Source organism: Oreochromis aureus, linkage group 18, assembly GCF_013358895.1.
Source record: "Oreochromis aureus strain Israel breed Guangdong linkage group 18, ZZ_aureus, whole genome shotgun sequence".
Lineage (NCBI taxonomy): Eukaryota > Metazoa > Chordata > Actinopteri > Cichliformes > Cichlidae > Oreochromis > Oreochromis aureus.
The window spans coordinates 16,859,520-16,878,307 of record NC_052959.1 but is presented as its reverse complement, the minus strand read 5'-3'; the positions used below and the strand labels follow the sequence as shown (position 1 = coordinate 16,878,307).

At 41.0% G+C, this 18,788-nt stretch overlaps 1 protein-coding gene across 6 annotated transcripts; it reads left to right on the top strand.

The window, feature by feature from the left end:
* Positions 1-4,219: 4,219 nt before the first annotated feature.
* kctd1 (potassium channel tetramerization domain containing 1) lies at positions 4,220-16,392 on the top strand. Of its 6 annotated transcripts, XM_039602367.1 has the most exons (6): positions 4,220-4,589; positions 7,879-8,018; positions 10,324-10,502; positions 11,165-11,309; positions 12,463-12,768; positions 15,052-16,392. In XM_039602367.1, exons 2-6 carry the CDS (start codon positions 7,929-7,931, stop codon positions 15,211-15,213), a joined length of 882 nt encoding a protein of 293 aa, XP_039458301.1. In that variant the 5' UTR covers positions 4,220-4,589; positions 7,879-7,928; the 3' UTR covers positions 15,214-16,392. The 6 variants fall into 6 exon arrangements, with proteins under 6 accessions (XP_039458301.1, XP_031591474.1, XP_031591476.1 ...); XM_031735614.2 differs by lacking the exon at positions 7,879-8,018 and having other exon boundaries at positions 4,222-4,589; XM_031735616.2 differs by lacking the exons at positions 4,220-4,589; positions 7,879-8,018 and adding an exon at positions 8,381-8,641.
* The last annotated feature ends 2,396 nt before the right edge of the window (positions 16,393-18,788 follow it).

Sequence of the window (18,788 nt, the reverse complement as noted above, 5' to 3'; positions counted from 1 at the left end):
ACGCAGGTGATGTGATAGATGCAAGCTACCTGTGCCTAGGAAGTGGGAGAAATTATTCAAAAGCTGACATGGAAATCTGGCAGGGGCCATCCTGAAGCTATTATATTAGGTCTGAAATATTTCACATGATGTCTTACCAGATATCTACTCTGGATGGCATAACATTAGAGTACTACCAGAGACTAGAAAGAGAGGTCATATTTCTCCCATATTAGCTTCTCTCTATTGGCTCAATGTTAAGTCGAGAATTGTATTTCAAATCCTTTTCCTCACAAATTCCTGAATGATCAGGCCGCATCATATATTAAATACCTCATAGTATCATATTAGTTCAATAGAGCACTTTGGTCTCAGAGTACAGGCTTACTCTTGGTTCCTAAAGTAGGTCCAAAAGTACAATGAGAGACAGAGCCTTCAGCTATCTCCAGTGGAACCAGCTTCCAGTTTGGGAGACAGACACACTCTCTATTTCATACTTTCCTTTTTCATAAAACTTATAGTTAGATGATCCTGTTCGTGATCCACCCTTTAGCTACGCCGCTGTAGGCTCAGGCTGCTTGGGGACTTCCCATGATGAACTGAGCATTTCTCCTCCACTCCTGTCTTTTTACTCCCCATGCCACAATCGTTCATTTTTTCTCTACTCCCACCTCCTTCATAGTATGTGTTTTTTACCCTATTTGGGGTCTCTATGTATTCCTATTTTCTGTCTCCTCTTTCTCCTCAGCCTTCAACCAAGGGCAGCAGATAGCTGCACCTCCCTAAGCCAGGGTTTTTTTTCCTGTTAAAAGTAAAGTTCTTCCTTCCCACCATTGCCAAATGCTTGTTCACAGAGCGTCATCTGACTGTTGTGAAATTCTCTCTCTAGTATTAAACAGTCTTTACCTGAACATAAAGCAAACTTGGCCTACTGTTGTGAAGTGGCACTCTATAAATATAGCTTAGCTGAAATAAAATAAGATTAAACTTACTTGTGTAACTCGAATTAAACCTTTAACAAAAGTCTGCTTAAATTACAAACGTCTCTCTTTTTACTAAATGCCTTTTACCAAGCTTTAGGCCTAGCTGAAATAATCCAGTATGGGCTGCTTATAAGCTCAAACTCAATTTAACCTTCCTAGCTAGCATGGTTTGAACAGAATATCATAGCAAGTCAAACAGGCTGTTAATGCAAGATAGTCTGAACTATAGTTTTAGTATTGTCTGTGTATATTTTGCTAGAATGTAGAATATAAATTAATAATCCATTAATATCATTTTCTTTAAAATGATATTCATGCATATTACTGCCTCCTTTATGATAGCCTGACACCATTATTCCTGTGTGCTAACACACCAGAGTGTACACTTATAGAAAGGTGTTTTTTCACACTACAAGCAGTGTGCATCAGACCTTACAGTTATTTATGTACAGTCTTGCACATGCTCTCTATCATAAGCCTACTCTTTATAGTTTGTTTTTGGATTCAAATCCAGGAATAAGTATGTATGAAGATATATTTGTTACTGCAGGTAATTTGTCCAACCGTGGCAACCCTGTAACAAGGTCTACCCATACTACAAATCCCAGTTTCACCCCTCGTAACAGCCCCACAGCAACACCGAGGGAGGCACATGTACATGCAAACTCAAAAGAGTTTGCATACTGAAAGTTTCTATTGAAGGGAGTGAACAAAGGCTCAACTATTATGCAGACACTTGTTTCTTGTCTTTTTCTGTTTGCTATTACTAATTGAATAAAAGAGCTTCTGTTAAACCATTACTATAATTCATGTTTAGCCTTTCAAAGCCTGATGTGACTTGGACTATACTATGGCAAAGGAGAGGTTCTCCAAAGCTAAATTTCATTGTGCCAAAGATAAAACTGTATTTGATGAACAGGTCTGGCCTCAAACTGTGCAACCCCGCGGGGCAGACTGAGTCAGGAGCTACAGCAGCTTCAGCACTTTCCCTTATCCATCCCACTCCCTTACATAACCACAGGCCATGAGAGGGGTGTGGCGGGTAAAGCAGCAGTTATTAACTTGGTCTCAGGCAAAACCAACATCTCTTTTAGTCAACACTGAATTGCAAAGAGAAGAGAGCCGAGTAATGTACTATAAGTGCAGTGGTAATTCACACAATTTAGGTTTATCAACGGGTTTGGGCACAGGGGTAGGGGGAGTGTCATGTGTGTAGGTAATAAAATATATATGCAGAGGGCAGTGAATTATTAATGGTAAATGGAGGTCGCTTAAAAGTTATATAAATTACCACTTTGTCCAGAACAGGAACTCATGGAATAATAGTAAATGTTGAAATGCAGTGTAGCTGTGGCACAATTAAATAATCACACAGTAAACAAACTGACTCTAATCTAAATGTTACACACCAGTAATATTTGAAGTTTGCAATCTTTAGCCACCATAAGGCAGTAGTTATTCTAGCAAGTTAGGGTGCAATTAGGAAAAGTCTAAAGAAAAGCTTTCCTGGACTTCTAATGCTTATTGAACTTCCTCTTTCAAAACTTACTCTCAGTAAGTGTTAACAGTAGAGACCGATTCTCATACCAGTAATTACACCTAGTGTTTCTGAGACATTACTTTAGTCCGTAAAAAAAAAGAAAAAAAAAGAAAAGAAAAATTCCAGCAGGCGGAGTGAGTTTTCCAGGCTTCCTCTCTCCTTTCTCCAGTGAGAGCATTTATAACCCTATGATGTCATTCAGGTTCGTCAGTTTCTGTTTGGGGCAAATTTAACATCTGCAACCAATCTGGATAATTTGTCCACCAAAACGTGGTACAGCCAGCGAGTGCAGGCCTGCTGTTGCTGCCATTATTTAGGTCTAAATCCAAGTTAAATACCTGCCGTTCACAGGGACATTGGAACAATTGCTTAGGTTCTTTTTTTGGCAACCAACACCGCACTCATTCAGCAGTCTCCCCTGGTTAGTTTCATGATACGTGTTTCGAATGCTTTGAAGTTCAAGGATCATATTAAAAATAGCTTCACTCGTGCAGAAAAAATAACATATGGGATTTCTATAAAAGTTGTTCATTCTTAAGGCATCATGGCTGACACCTGATTCTTGAAGTATTGTGGCCCAAACCAGCAACCTGTGGAAAAAGTAACCTCATCTTAACAATTTAATCCCCTGTCCCTGTGGGACGTGCTGGTCAAAAAGTGGAAAGTTTCATGGCCGAATTGGACGGTTCATCCTCAAAAGGCGATTTTGTTTGTAATTTATAAAAGATCTGAGGACACCACTCTCCTGATGAAAAGAGCTGAAATATGTTTTCACATGCTTCAGTCCATCAGTCTCTAGTGACGTGGCATTGTTTCTCCACTGTTGCTTGAACTTCAAAACAAGCTTGGATTCAGTTTTGTCTCTGCGTGAACATTAGGCTGCATGGCATGTTTATAAATATTTAGTTTAAATTGATGTCTTATCCATCTTTTTTTCCTCTCTGGTTTCTCTGCTTTTTATGTTGGGTAAAGTTACACTAACAGCTTTGCTTTCATATAAGAAAGTTTGCGTTCTGCCCAGTAGGGGGCGCAGGAGATATTTCAGCCTTCCTTCATAGTGTATGGTATGAGGATAACTATTAAGAATCTAAAGGAATAACTCAACTCTGTGCCCACATGTGCACAAAACAACACTCTTAACTCGGAAAGAATAATTGTGCCTGTTGACTTGTAACTTTGAACATGTAATTCCTTTACTGTTTGCATCCCCAAAGTAATTCTAAAAGCCTCAGAAGTGCCTCAATCTTCCTGAAATCATGCATGGTTGAACATTTGAAATGAGCTCGCACATCACCCTCGGGCACTGATTCAGACTTGATTGAGGCAAGGCAAGCTGCAAGTGCTTATTTATACAACTGGTCTACGTCATTTGGAGGTTGTCCAAAGGGAGGAAAGAGACTGAAAAGATCACAAAGACCAAACTCGAGTGAGAATTTCATTAAGCACATTCTATTAATTTCGTTGATTCAAGGTTAATCAACAAGTTGTCAGGGAGCACATGCTGCGTGTATACGTTAAAGAAGCAAACTAGTCAGGTTAGATGTCTGAAAAGTAAGGGGGAGAAAAAAAAATCAAAGGACTCCACCAACAATCTATATAATTATCATCATCTGCTGCCTTTCCTCCCTGGCAGAAAAACACTCCATCCATTTGTAGAAATCGCCCGGGGGAACGTTACATCAAAACTAATCATAACGATTAAAATCAGCTTCTCTGCGAGACCGAGGCAATAGGCAAGTTGGAGGCAGGAGGGGTGAGGGTGTTGTAAATGCAGAAAGAAAAAAAATATTTGATTTTATAAAAACATAAACTCAACAAAGACTGAGGCACTGCTGCTGTGATCTCTTTCTTTGCTCGCGGTTTTATTTTGCAGATTGGTTTAGACTGGGGCAGAGACATGAGCTAATTGTATCCTGATCTTTGCCTTGAGGGGTTTCGGAGCCCTGGAGCAAGTATTCTGTATTTTGTTCTGTCTACCTTAGCCAAGCTATTGCATTTCTCACTGGTGTAGGAAGAGAGGCAGATCGTGGGCCAAATCGGACGGAAAAGGTGCCCAAAAAGATACTTTATGCCGCTCTATGTTTCAGGTAAGCGAAGATTTATTTGGTTTGATTTTATTCCCGAGGTTGGATGGACTGGGACATAGAGGCGCAGCAGCTTTTACGCATGTGCCAAGCGATTCGAGCGGTACAGTTCTTAAAAAATATTTAACCACTTCCTGGCTATTGTCCCTTACTTACTGTACAAATGTATGCGCGTGACTACAATGTAGGACGTTCTGGTGCATCCAATCTAAACGAACAGCGGGCTCAGACTGTGATCTTGTCGAGCAAAGACTCTACTTATCCACCGTGTGAATTCGCTCCTGGCGCGTTTCAGCTCGGAAAACATCGCCGTCTCCGTGTCTGCTGCTGCTGTGCAACTTGCTCGTAACTTACTTAAACCCGCGTTTGTCGTTTTCGTAAAGGTTTTTCGAAGTGTGTTTTGTCGTGAAACACTTCCATTTCCTGGCTGCCCTAGATCTTCTAATGAAAGACGCCATTGTGGAGTAATTTTGCCGCGGGCGTATTTCTTATTCTGTATGACAGGATGTACCTTTTTACACACGTCAGTGCGGAATCTGTGAATCATCCGTTAATGCAAGCCATGTCCGCGTTATGAGATTCACATTTATGCAAAAGACGAAAATAGGAGCGAATTTAGTCTTTAGTCTCCTCGCTTTACGACCGCGCCGTGCGTAATCAACTCCAAGGTCCGGATGCGAATCGGCACAGATGTACTTACTCAGTAGTAGTAACAGTATCGACTTATTTCGCCTGTAGGACTATACTTTGTAAACAGACATGTACTCCGTTTAAAGTGTGTACTTTCTACAGTATTGAATGTGGCATCCTAAAATATAAAGATTAAAAAAAAAAAATTAAAAAAAATATAAAAGATTGCGTTTGATTACTAAACATCTACCACTGGACCCCAGGGAGAATACCCAAATCCAGCTCTGGTCACCTGTAATGAAGCCCTTAGCCAGTTTCACGAGTTCCAGGGGGTGAATGAATAAAAAGAATGGGACTGAGATGTTTGGTTGTCAGGACCGATCACCTGATGGCGCTGTTAAAAAAAAAAAAAAAAAAAAAAAAAAAAAAAAAAAAAGGAAAAGGGAAAAAAAAGAACTGTATATAGTGCTTCAGTTCATCTGTTTCACAGTGACAGTAGATTTACAAACAGAGCTCTGAGCTGAAAGAAGACACTTAACAAAACAAGCCAGAATCGCATTAGTGAAACTACAGGATCGGTCTGAACTTCATCTTTGCTTGCTCGATTGGAACGCTGGGAGTGAAATGCTGTTATTGTATTTTTGTAGTGGCTCTGCCACTCCTATGCCCTGGGATAGTTTGCTCTGTGCCAGTGAACATGCACTACAGTCTCTAACAGCCTGCGGCAACACAGCACTGATCACACTTCCTTATCCGTGATGTCATGCTGATGTACAGCTCCAGTAACTCCACAAAGAATCATTTTCAAGTAGATAAGTAAGTCTGAGAAAACTGAGGGAGTAATTGTGTGTTCCTGGTTGATAAATAAGTAAGCACTACTATGGCTTGTTTTATAGTTAACAGCTGTGTATGAAATTCTTGATCTTGTGGAGAATCAAAGCTTATCCGGACCACCGTGCTGTACTGGAAATGATTATTTTTATGCATGTTACAGCCAAAAATTGAAAAGGTGACTACACATGAACTCAACAAGATGCTTTAAAGTACAGGTTTGCGTAGTGTGTTCAAATGTGGTGATGTGTTTGTGTTTGTGTGGGCAACCTCTTCATTCTTTCATTAAATGCCTTAGTACTTTTTCATACTAAACACATTTCCACAGGTCATCCAAAACATACCAAATAATCCCTTTACTGTTAAGTGTAAGACGTGGAGTCAGTTTGAAGACAAAGACAAAGATGTGAATGCAAAAACAATAATGACGATGACAAAAGTTTTATTGAAATGCAGTATTTTAGCTTTGCTGCAGCATGCAGTTACTTTATATTTACAAAGTATACAAAGTCCAGTGGGATATGTATTTGATCTAGCTTACAGTTTTTACCCAAACCATGCTGTTATAACAGTTCATCATTACCTTTTTCATATATATTTTATATATACAGCTTGCGGCAACTGATGTTAACCCAGAGTTTGTAGCTGTCTGTGTATGGACATTTCAAACAAATGGCCACAGGCAACAAAGCAGAGACAACCCATCCAGATTATGTAAATACCAGTCTGCCTGCCTTGAACTGAATGTTAATGCTCTGATCTGAAATGCTAATTGTATCTTGTGAGATATGTCGAAACAGTGAAGAGTTGCATTCTGGGATGGCCAACTTAAAGTTAGTCTGTTACATATGCTGAACCCCAGAAGGCCCTTCAATTATTACAACAGCAGACAGATCCTTGCTTTCTATGTTTTTGGATTAATTATTAGTGGAAAACATACCCTGCTATTTCTTAAACATTCAACCCCAGCTACTGTATGGTGTTTGTTCCTTAAAGTTTGAAGAAAGATGGTCTTGCATTAAAGGCCTGAAAGAAAACTGGTGAAAAACAACAGAAACAAAAGGGAGTAGCTCGACTGCTCTGGGCTTTGATGCTCTGCGCCTGTTTTAGATTTGTTTGTGCATGCTGTGGTGCAACAAAATTACACGAGCTGGATAAACGAACAGATTCCCTAAACACATACGTTTTGACTTCTTTCGCAAACATCCTAACATGCATGGGAGACTTCTGTACCTCTGTGCCAAATTCAAAATGGCAACAGGTAGTAAAAGCGCTCGTGTGGCACATCTCAGGATTCGTACTTGTGGATTTTGAGGACGCTGTGACCTTTGAACCGATTTTGAGCTACAACAAATTTGACGTAGACGCGGGTCCGACGAAAGGTTCACGACACGTCTGTATTTCCAGCAACTCGGGATGATTTTGTGATATGAGAGCTCATTCCCTCAACTGGCTCCCTCCAGCTCCCAACCCTCCACTTCCCACCCACCCAACCACCCGTTCTCTTTCACTCTCTCTTCTTTCTCCCCTGCAATTTTCCATAATGCCTCACAGATTTTACACTCAATCCACCTTTGCAATGACAAGGCTTTGAGGAAATCCAATTCCACCAAGCTGTTTTCAGAACTTACTCTCCACAGGCACACACTTTCTCTCACTCACTCGCTCTCTCACATACACACACACACACACACACACCACCATCTCCACAAATTAGTCAGGGAACAAATTACCTGCATTCTGAGTGTGATCCCACGCACTTTGCCGGCTGCCTTACACAGGTCCCCTTTTGAAGAGCAGCCATGTGATTTCTCTCTCTTTTGCCCCGCAGGCCCCTTTGCCTTCTGCGAGGGATTCTGGAGTTGAATTTTAAAACTATGTATGGCTGCTGCCTGCGCTTATCAGCGCGTGCACAAGTGGCATGCAAATCAGACCAGGATCACACACCGCATTGGAGGCCTACACTCAAAGGCAAGCTTAATTGCTAATTGGGTATCTAGGTGTGAAACTCACACTGCCAATGAGAAACAGGAATGTGGATGTTTTAAGGCCAGTGGTTGAACTAATTAATTTTAATCTGAATGTTATTAAAAATTGTGGATTCCCTACATTTCTTCTGCGGGAAAAAAAAACAACCCAGGAGAGTGCTGTGGCAGTACTTTTAACCGCAATTGGACATGTTGTGGTCTGGTTTTATACTCCACGATATCATTAGTGTGGTAGCTTTGCAATGCTGATGTGGTCACTGGAGGTGGTGTTAACACCACACCGCACCGCAGCTCTTACACTTGTCAGACACAGAGCCAGGGAGAAACAGATGAAGAAGTTTTATAGCTGCTGTCTGCGTCTGCTCTGAGGGTCATACCGTTGACTTGAAGGGGTGTTAGCTGGTACTTCACATGCAGTGTTTCTTTGCTGACCTCAAGGACGTTTGAGTTATTGATAACATCTTGCAGCCTGTAAATAGTGAAGAGTCTTTTCCGTTAAAACATCATATTCAGAATGCATTTGGTCATCTAAAAAATAAAAGAGTGATGTTCCTGACTGCTTTTGTGTGACTGGAAAGCTCACAATCAATCAGGTGCTTATGGCTGGTAAGTGTGTGTATGGGTGGGGGAAGGTTTTTTGTTTTTTTTTGAATGGGCTATTGCAGGGGTATTTTTTTTTCTTTTTTTGTCCATGTGATTGAGAAGGTTGGCCACTGTTTCGGATTTGTCACAGACTCAACTTTGTTCGACTGATGTGTTGGAAGGCTGAACAAAAACTGCTGCTGAACAATGGGCAGCAACGTGTAGGGTGGGGGGGAAGTGGTCGCGCGTGGAAACACTGCTCCGAAAAGGGGGGCAAAGGCCAGCTGTTCAAGGTCCAGATGTGGCGTGTTAACCCAAATCGCATTATAAGCAGACGATCGCATTTTGCAGGCTAAGGCAGGATTTGTTTCATTCCGCGAAAATGCGACACACATACCTGCCACTGAAACAGCGACAGCCCAAAAGAGCCGCGGGCACTACAATGCTAATGTTGTCGGGGGCTTTGACTTCTCCCAGCCACTGCAAAGAAGCCGCTCCGTGTGACAGCAACGGCTTTCGCTCTCACCCCCGGTGCTCGCTATTTTTTTTCACGCCTCTTCATTTTTGGCAGGTGTGTTGGAGAGGGTGAAAAAAAAAAGCCTCACCGCTTTCTCCTATCTCTTTAACCCTAAACGTCTGAGCCGTAATGGACGAAACGGATATCATGGACTTAACGCATCAGAAGGCGAGAAAGCGACCGCGTCCAATCAGTTCCGTGGATGAGTCCGTGCACGCTTCCCTCAAACGGCTGCCGATCCGAGCGGCGGAGTGCAGGGAGAGCTCGCTGATGTTCGCTGTCAGAGGAGAGCCCGTTCCCGCAGCATCTCTGAAGCAAAATGACCATTCGGTGACTTCCTCTCCAACCACAGTGATGCCGGCGCAGGTAAACGCGTAAAAGTGTCGTGTTGTCTGGGGAGGGGGAGAGCGATTTAACTTTCGACTTTATGGGGCGAAGTGCCGGACACTTTGTTTTTTGGTTGTTGTTGTTGTTTTTTTGTTTTTTTTTAATTTACCGAATCAAACAAATCATCTCCTCGATGCCCTCAACCGTAGACTGCGCACATAGTGTCAGATAGTCCTTCTTGTGCAATTTACTGTTAAATGTATGTCTTGAGTTCACGTTTTTTTATTTGTTTTTTAAAGAAGATGTGTCTAATGTCCTGCCCACTCCTTAGTGATCAGGACACTTTCGAGATTTTCTCCAATCTTCTCAAACTTTTTCGGGTATAAAGTCATTTTTCATCTCAGAGCTTAACAGAAATCGTCTCCTAATGGTGTTTGTAGGTTATCATGAGACGTTATTCTCCAAATCCTATTATAGTATTCAAATCAGGAATCATTATTGCTCATTTTCATGACTGAGATTGATGCTCCAAATTAATTTGGTTTTGGAGATTATGGCCCACAGGAGTGGATGCTTGTGGATTGTGGCAACATTCAGGTCAAGGTCGGGCTGCTCTATCTTGCACAGAAAAGGGTAACAAGAAAAAAAACCCACCCTTCCTCTCCACTCCTGACTGCAGAATATATTAGACTAAAGAAATGCACAGATTGTTGTCTCTTATTAGCCTTTCTTTCTTTTTTCTTTCCTAATATACTAATTTTGTCCATCCTCCCCAGACTTGTTTTAATTGTCTGTTTCATTTGCAGCAGAAGATTACAATCTAATGTGTCTTCCTACATGCATTTCCTTTGTGCTCCCTCAGGATAATCGCTCCAGCATGTCCAGGCCCATGATCACACGGTCACCGGTGTCTCCCTTGAGTAACCAGGGCATCCCAACACCTGCTCAGCTCACCAAGTCCAATGCTCCTGTGCACATCGATGTAGGTGGGCACATGTACACCAGCAGTCTGGCCACCTTAACAAAATTTCCAGAATCTCGGTGAGTTTGCCCTGCCATACAGATGTATTTTAAGTGGAGGGGGAAGGTTAAGATCCAGGGTCAGGGATAACCATTTGTGGCAGGATTTTTGCATGTATTGTGTGTTTTACCAGGGATGTTTTCTGCTGGAGCCTGATGGTTTTTGTCAGAATTTCCTCGCAGTTTGTTGTTTATTGGTTATTGTTGTAACGTGATGGTCAGATGTCACATTTCGTAAAACTCTGCTATTTTAAAGGGGTAAACAATTTGTGAGCGCTTTAAGTGCAGAATGCAGAGTGCAGACAAAGGCAACTTGGTTATTCTGACAGATGTCACAGCGGCAGTAAAGAGCCAAAGGGCATGGAGCCATCTGGAGGCTGGGAGGCCACACTGTCGCTCCGAGCACAGGCCCGGGGGTGACTGCCTCCCTGCCTCAGGCGACCAAGCACCAGCTGGCCTTGACCTCTCCGGACCACCTTTCTTTCTTTCTTTAAGATAGATTTAGTGAGATCAAGTTTAGGCTTTAAAAATTGTTACAAGCTTTTGTTTGTGAGTGTAAAAAAACAACAACAAAAAAAAACAAAGGATAGAATTCTTAATCCTGATATGTTGTTCTCCTTCTTCCTTCCTTACCTCCCTTTCTGCCTAAATCACCACCCCTCCTCTCTCTCTCTTACGGGCAGAATTGGTCGTCTCTTTGATGGCACAGAGCCTATAGTCCTGGACAGCCTGAAGCAGCACTACTTCATTGACAGGGATGGACACATGTTCCGCTACATCCTCAACTTCCTCAGGACGTCCAAGCTCCTCATCCCCGACGACTTCAAAGTAAGTCGATGCCCATCCTAGAAACTGTAAATTCCCATCAGCCAGTCAGCAGTCCTACAACTTAACACACACAATGAATGCTAAGGCCGTGGAACGCCTTTGGTCACTGGTCCTCCCTGAGTTACTGAAAATGGTTCACATGCTGGAGAGAAAATATCAGGGCTCTACCAAACAAACCCCAATTGCAAAGCATTTCCTCATCAAGAGATGCAGTTTGATCCCTTCTAGCTACGAGCTGGCAAAGATTCTTTTGCAATACATAAGTAAAACAGTAGGCTCGTACTGAAACAATTATACTGACACCCATGGCCATACGATATGCTTTTTTCTGCAGCTCTCTATGTTCTTGTGCCAAGTGTCCATCCAAGGTGCCTGTCACTGTATGTGGCACATAAGAACCCCCACCCCCCCTCAAATGTTTAAGCAATAATTACTGAACTTGCCCTGGGAGAAAACAAATAACCACATTATCAGATGGACTGTCCACTGTGCAAAAAGTATGTCAGTTAAAATAAGCAAAGGCAAAAGACAAGACTAAGTTCAGGCTAAGGCCATATGCTCAGTGAGTAGATGTTGAGAGGATCATGTGAAAACTGGAATGTGGTGCAGTTTAGGCCCTGCAGTGCTGTGAGTAAAGGATCTGCTCCTCTACCCCATGCAACCCTGTGTTACACGTCGCCCTGTATCTTCTCTACTTTGGATCTTTTGTAATTTTTCCTGAGTGGTGTCTCGACTAGGGTTTATTGTTCATTCATGTAGAACAGTGCTTTTAAAGCTTCCTTGTTTTTTCTTTTCTTTGTAATATCTCAGCTTTAGAAAGAAAATGACAACTTTTAACTGTTTTGCTTTTTGTGTCTTTTATTATGTTGCTCTCTAGTATCCAAATTGTTCTGAATTCTGCATCAAGTTTACCTATGTAGAAGATAATATTGTACAATTAAGCATCGATCTAGGAGGAAAAAAAAGAGAAAATATTACAAAATACTTTGAAATATAAACAGAATAATCAACAGGAACAACATATTTGACGCGTATTTGAAAATATACCATATTTACCATGGTTTTAATGTGTAAACCGTTAAGGCCGACAACTTCACATTTCTTTTTCGGGAATGCAATGATGTGAAAACCCTTCAACTTTTATCTCCTACAGGACTACAGTTTGCTGTATGAGGAAGCACGATATTTCCAGCTGCAGCCCATGCTTGCTGAGCTGGAGCGCTGGCGCCAGGACCAGGAGCTAGGTCGGGTGTCCCGTCCCTGCGAGTGCTTGGTGGTGCGTGTTGCACCCGACCTGGGCGAGAGGATCACACTCAGCGGTGACAAGGCCCTGATCGAAGATGTGTTTCCAGAGATTGGAGACGTTATGTGCAACTCCGTCAATGCCGGCTGGAACCACGACTCCACACACGTCATCCGGTTCCCACTGAACGGGTACTGTCACCTCAACTCTGTCCAGGTTTGTATCTATCTATCTTGAAAACATAATAATTGATTGCAGTAATGTTGTGCTCATTTAGCCTTTTTCTGTCGTAAAAAATTAGTGATCTCTGATTGCAGACTTTGTTTTTTTTTAATCTTTTTTAATCTAATCAAATCACAAGAACAGCCTTGCAGAAAAATGGGCGCTTTGATGAGTTCATCAAAGCGCTAATTTAGAAAGCTATCATTACGCAAGTCTACCACCATCTTTACTTTCTGTGATCTGTATGGAATAATAATGTAACTGGAGAGCTGAAAAAGGGCTGTGCTTCAGTACTAGCCACTGATGTAACACTATGTTTTTGCTTGGTTTTGAACATATAACATAGCATTACACAAAAATGAAGGTGTAGATGTGCTTCATATGCCAAAAAATCAGTTAATCGGGACTTTTGATTTACATAAAGTTTGAAAGATCTCAGTTCAACCCATTACTTCCGGTGAAACAATGTCTCACAACCTACAAACATTTTATTTTTGTCTCTTGGTCTAAAAAGTCATTACATTGGCCAGAGTCTTCCATCATGTGCTAGATGGTTTAAAGACTGAAAACAGAGCCCAGAGACGCTGAAGGATCCTCTCGGCCCATTTCAGTAACAATATGCTGGAAGTTTGTTGTAAATTATTTGAACAATGATGACCAAAACGCCAAGTTACAGTGGGCAATAGGGCCAATCTAATGAAAAGTGATTAGAAAGTTGTTAATGATGGGAGTTTTACATACTGGAACAGCTGAGACTTTTATCAGTGGTGCAAAAGGAAACTGTAAGGAAGAAGAAAGGGCAAGTTCAGGATGTAATGAAAACACAAGTCAGTAACTCTGAGTGTCTTAGTGGATCAACAGATTGATGTTCAATTTAAAATAAAATCAAGACTTTGAGGGTGTTCTGTTCAAGTATTGTTTCTGTGTATAACATCCCAAAAGCATTTGGCAAGATTTCCTACTAGGAATTGGATGCCTTAGTGAATGAATACCAGCAATATCTTGAGGTTGTGCACTTCTGATATATTAGTTTATCTTTGTTTATTAAAGTTAACTTTGCCTTTGTAATATCTTATAAGGTATTAGGGGTGTTAGACATCTAAGGGTTGGGGGTCTATTCGAACACCATTCATTATAAGGAGATAGAAAATAAGTTTGTTGTAAGAACTAGAGGTCAAGTTTCAATTTGCTTTAGGTGTATGCTGCACACACAAGGCTTTACTCAACAAAACACTCTTTTTGTGTCAAACTCCATTGTTATTGTCTGCATGTATTTGGCAATCCTGCATTTCCCAGATTATAAATTCATACTCCAATAACTCATTGATGGTGAAATCCTCAGACATGCATCCATAAATGATGAAGTAGAGGCATATTTGAAAAGATTTTACAATGATTTTGGACTATGTCTCCATCTGAGGAAGTCAAATCACCGCCTCCTTCCCAAAAAACACACACACAAACCAGAGTCTGGAGTGTGTGTGCGTGAGTCGTGGAGAGCAAGCAAGAGAGTGAGCATGCTCCCTAGCAGGTTGTCCCCAGGCAGGGCCCATAATCCTGTTTGGTTATTAAAGCACGCCGGCGGTGAATGCTGTATCTGCGGCTAATGGAGGCAGGGCGGGGGGTTTGAGAGAAGGAAGGGGAGCAGAGAGAGCTGCCAGCAGTAGGGGGACCTTTGTAGTTTTGGTGAAGGCTTGGGCCTGGGGGAGAATTGGGGAGAGGGTTTTTTTTTTTTTTCCTGAGCAGCCCACACTGAGCCAAGTGGCAGAGAGAAAGCCTCACTGCTCCCTGGGGCCTCTTCGATGGAATGTGATCCTACAACCCCCCTGGACACGTCTGTAGATGTCTGCGAGGCTGTGGGATCAGGAACAGCTACACACACATAGACAAACACACATATACACCAGAAAACAATGAAAATGAGGTATGAGGCAATATGAGAGGCTCTTGGTTTTGTGAAAGTCTTGTGAAAGTCCCATCCAAATTCCCGTCACAAGCCGTATGTTGCTGCTACTTACTCCCAAAGCTGTTTCCAATGCTAGACTAAGGCAGCAGCACATAATTGGAGGAGTTTCGGGTGATTGAATGCTTTTCAGCTTTGCAGCAGTAAACAAAAGGTTAGTGGTTAACAATTTAGCATCACTGTTGTAGCGACTCCCCGACTGGCTTATCACACTGACTTTTACCGAGAAATGACCAACCGTGTGCATTTCCCTCTATAATCAATGTCTTGCTTCTGACATCCTCCCCCCTTCTATCTTCTTCCACATTTCCCAGGTTCTAGAGCGTCTCCAGCAACGTGGCTTCGAGATCGCTGGCTCCTGCGGCGGAGGCGTGGACTCATCCCAGTTCAGCGAGTACGTCCTGAGGAGGGAACTGAGGAGGACAAGTCAGCGAGGGCCCAATTCAAACAGGATAAAGCAGGAGCAGCTAGACTAGAAGCCTCCCAAGCAGCAGGAGGTGCTAGACTTTTCTGTGGCAGCCAAACGCTTGACGCTGCAGAGCTCTGTGGACTCTGTTTTTCTTTGTTCCCTTGTTGATGTTTTTTGTTTTCTTAAACTTGAGAATCATCTAAAGAATAAAAATGAAGTGCAACAGGAGATTTTTTTTTTTTTTTTTTGCCATAAGAAGATACAAGATATTTGATAAGTTTGAGATTGTCCCCCTAAACCAGTTTAAAAAAGGATTTATATATGCTGGATCCCCAAACAAAGTTTGTTTTAAAACTTGGAGCCTACATTAGGTTGAATAGGAGTCCTAATTTTCCCATATAAATTAAAAAGAAAAGCATTTGTTGCTGATTTTGTGTGTTGCATAGCTTTTTTGATTTTTATTTTTTCAACCAGTGACTTGATTCAGTCTCGCTGGCATATTGGTTAAGTCTGTTTTTACCCCTTGTTTTGAAAAGGTCACTAATGTGTTGCTTACAGTGCAGAATGTCTTCGTTGTCATAAACAGTTAGTCAACAACAGCATCTGTTTTTCATAAAATACCATGACGTTAAATAATTACGATACCAATCAAGTGTTTTTTCTTTAATTGCTTATTTTATTGGCTTAAGGCAAAAAATACAGTTGACATCAAAATTTAACTTCAAAGAATTTTTTTTTTACATATATATATATATATATATATATATATATATATATATATATATGCAGTAAGGAAATAGAAGAAGCTACTTTCCTGCTCTCTTATTCACAAGGGGTCACCACAGCGGGTAGCTCTGCATGTTTGATTCGACAGATTGTTCTTATTCCGGATGCCCTTCCTGGCACAACCCCAAAAGGGATTTGTGTCTCCTCAAACTGGGGATCTTTCTTTTGTTGGGCAAATGTGTAAACCACTACACTATGGAGCCGCTAGATGCAGTAAGGAAATCATTTTGTGAATTATTATGACACACCATTTGCCTCATCAGGGACTATGAGCTGCAAACCCCCCGCGTCCTACTTTGGGAATTATTTAATTGGATCAAAAAAAATTCCCTTGAGTCATGACCTGTAAATTTTCATCGTATATGTGTTTGTGTTTTTTACATTTAAACTTTTTAAAGGAAATTTTGTTGCTTCAGACATGACTGAACAGATTAAAAGCTTATTGTACTACCCACTCCAAGATCACTTTTATTTGTAGCACATATTCATATGAAGTTGAATATAAAGTATTTCTTAAATAACTGACCCACCTATGCTCCCTAGATTTGAGTAAAGAAGAATGTAGCAAAAAAAAAAAGTGAAATAAATCTCAGCTAAAGTAGTTATGGTGTCTGTTCACAGTTTTTACTTTGCTGCAGGGACTGCTTTCACATGTCCCGCAGCGGTTAATTAGTAATTCCATAAATTTGATTTTGCTGCATCTGTTGTACCGCTCACAATTATTTCAAGAAACCTGAATGTATTTAATGGCAAACATGATAAAAAAAAACCCCTTAACATTATGTAGTGTCTTTGCTCTTTCCAACCAGAGAGGTAAAGCAAACTGCCAAGGCAATATTATACCTTGGAGGATTTATGCTGGTGCATCAGTGACTACACAGGGCATTCTTTACTTAGTTATATTGAATAGAGCCGACTTCTCCACGCAAGTCCTGTCAGTTGTACTTCCACATATTCCTGCAGGGTCAAAATCCAAAGTGAAATCCCACACGGAGCCCTGTCGTCTTGTCTCCATCCCTTTTGGCAGAATCTCCACTTTCTTTGGCTATCTACAGTTTATGCTATATGTCTCCCTTTCAGGCCCCTTTGCCCCAGATTCCCTTTTGACTGACTGTTATGCTCATAGGCTAGAGGTGCAACTGTGAGTGGTTCAAAGCAATGCTCTGTTCTCAGTCATAAAATCAAAAAAAATTCCTGTGCACGTGGAGGAAACTATCAACTTTCAATTAAAAGCACTAGAATTCACTCAATTAAAAGTTTGTGTTTAAGACAATATATCATCGGCTGATCATTCTTTTAACAAAGCTAAATATAATGCTTTAAATATTCAGCTCTTTTAATTTTTATTTCAGTACTCATTATTTAAAATGACTGATCATTTTAAGCAGAACCATTTGCTTTGTTCTTGAAAGTTAAGTGAAAAGGTGACATCTTGGCCAGGATATATTGTTACCAGTTACCAGTGACTGTAGATACATTTCTAAAAGCTAAATCATGATTGGAAGAGGTGACCTTGTTGGTTTCTAGATAGATCGCCCAATTCACAGGAACTTTACTTTGGTGCAACCAAAGCTTACTCAGATTGGTCTATAACACTCTACTCGACTACGAACACACTACAAACCAGAAAGTTTCCACTACCACCAGTCTTGTCCCTCCCCTACAGGGTCTGGATATTCACACAGATAGTGGTTTATAGCATTTAACACATAGCATAGCATAAAGCAAAAACCTGCAACCACAAAGTACAAAAACCTGTAAAACCAAAAGGCTGTTTTTATACTTTAAAGGCCAAACAAAGAACTTAATCTTTACATTTTAGGATTGACTTAACATGTAAATGTTTACATGTAAAAACATGTAAATATAGGCATGTAGTTATCTTTACAGGTGCTGCTGGATAGATTTTGTATCTACCATTAAGCTAAGCTAACTTAAGCTAACCAAACCAGGCTGTAGCCTCATATGCATCGCATGAGAGATTGCATTAGAGTGGTATGCCTGTCTCTCAAGTATTTCTATAGTAACTAGAGCATTTTTTTTCTTTTATTAATAAGTTGCTATTCTTAAATAAGTTGTAATTTTATCGATACATTAATCTTCTTATGAAATAAAATGTTATTAAGGATAGTGTCAGTCACTAAATCAGTGAGCTTTATTTTAAATTCTGTAGCAGTCCTACTTTTTGTGCAACATATGTGATTTTTTTTTTCTTTAAGTTTACTACCTGTGGGGCAGCCTCAGTATAATGAGACCTTGTCCATCCCTATCGCTTTTCACTTCCTGGATTTAGACTAACTTGAAAAGGAATTAGAGATATCCTCCTCTCAGAACACATTATGCTGAAGAAAAGATGAATAGTATTAAAAACTGACTTCCAGTTCTTTAAAGGGCAGTAGTTTGGAGGAGAATAAAGTAATCTGGGATCCTCCTCCTTCTTCTGTGGCGCCTCTGTGATTATGTCTCTTTCACTTGCTTTCTCTCTAGTGATTATTTCCAGTCATCAAAAGGCATTGCAGCGCCTGGAGAAAGTGGCTGTGGCCATCTTTCCCTCAATCCCGAGGCTCTGCTTACTCACCACTAGTGAAGGTCAGTGGATGGACTCATTCACCTCATCTTCAGATCATCAGCCCTCGCAGTGCTCAGTTCTACAGCCTATAGTGCAAGCAGTGGCTCCAGTTCCTAATGAATGTACAAACTAAACAGACTTATTAGATCAAGTGCGCTGTACACCATCTTCCTCTAGCTGCAGTCTTCTCTCTTGTTCTGTGTTGATCTGTAGGTAATATTTTCTACCGTAGGTGCCTCCTACCTTTATTGAAAAAGCCTCTTGGCCATTTTATGCCAGCAAGATAA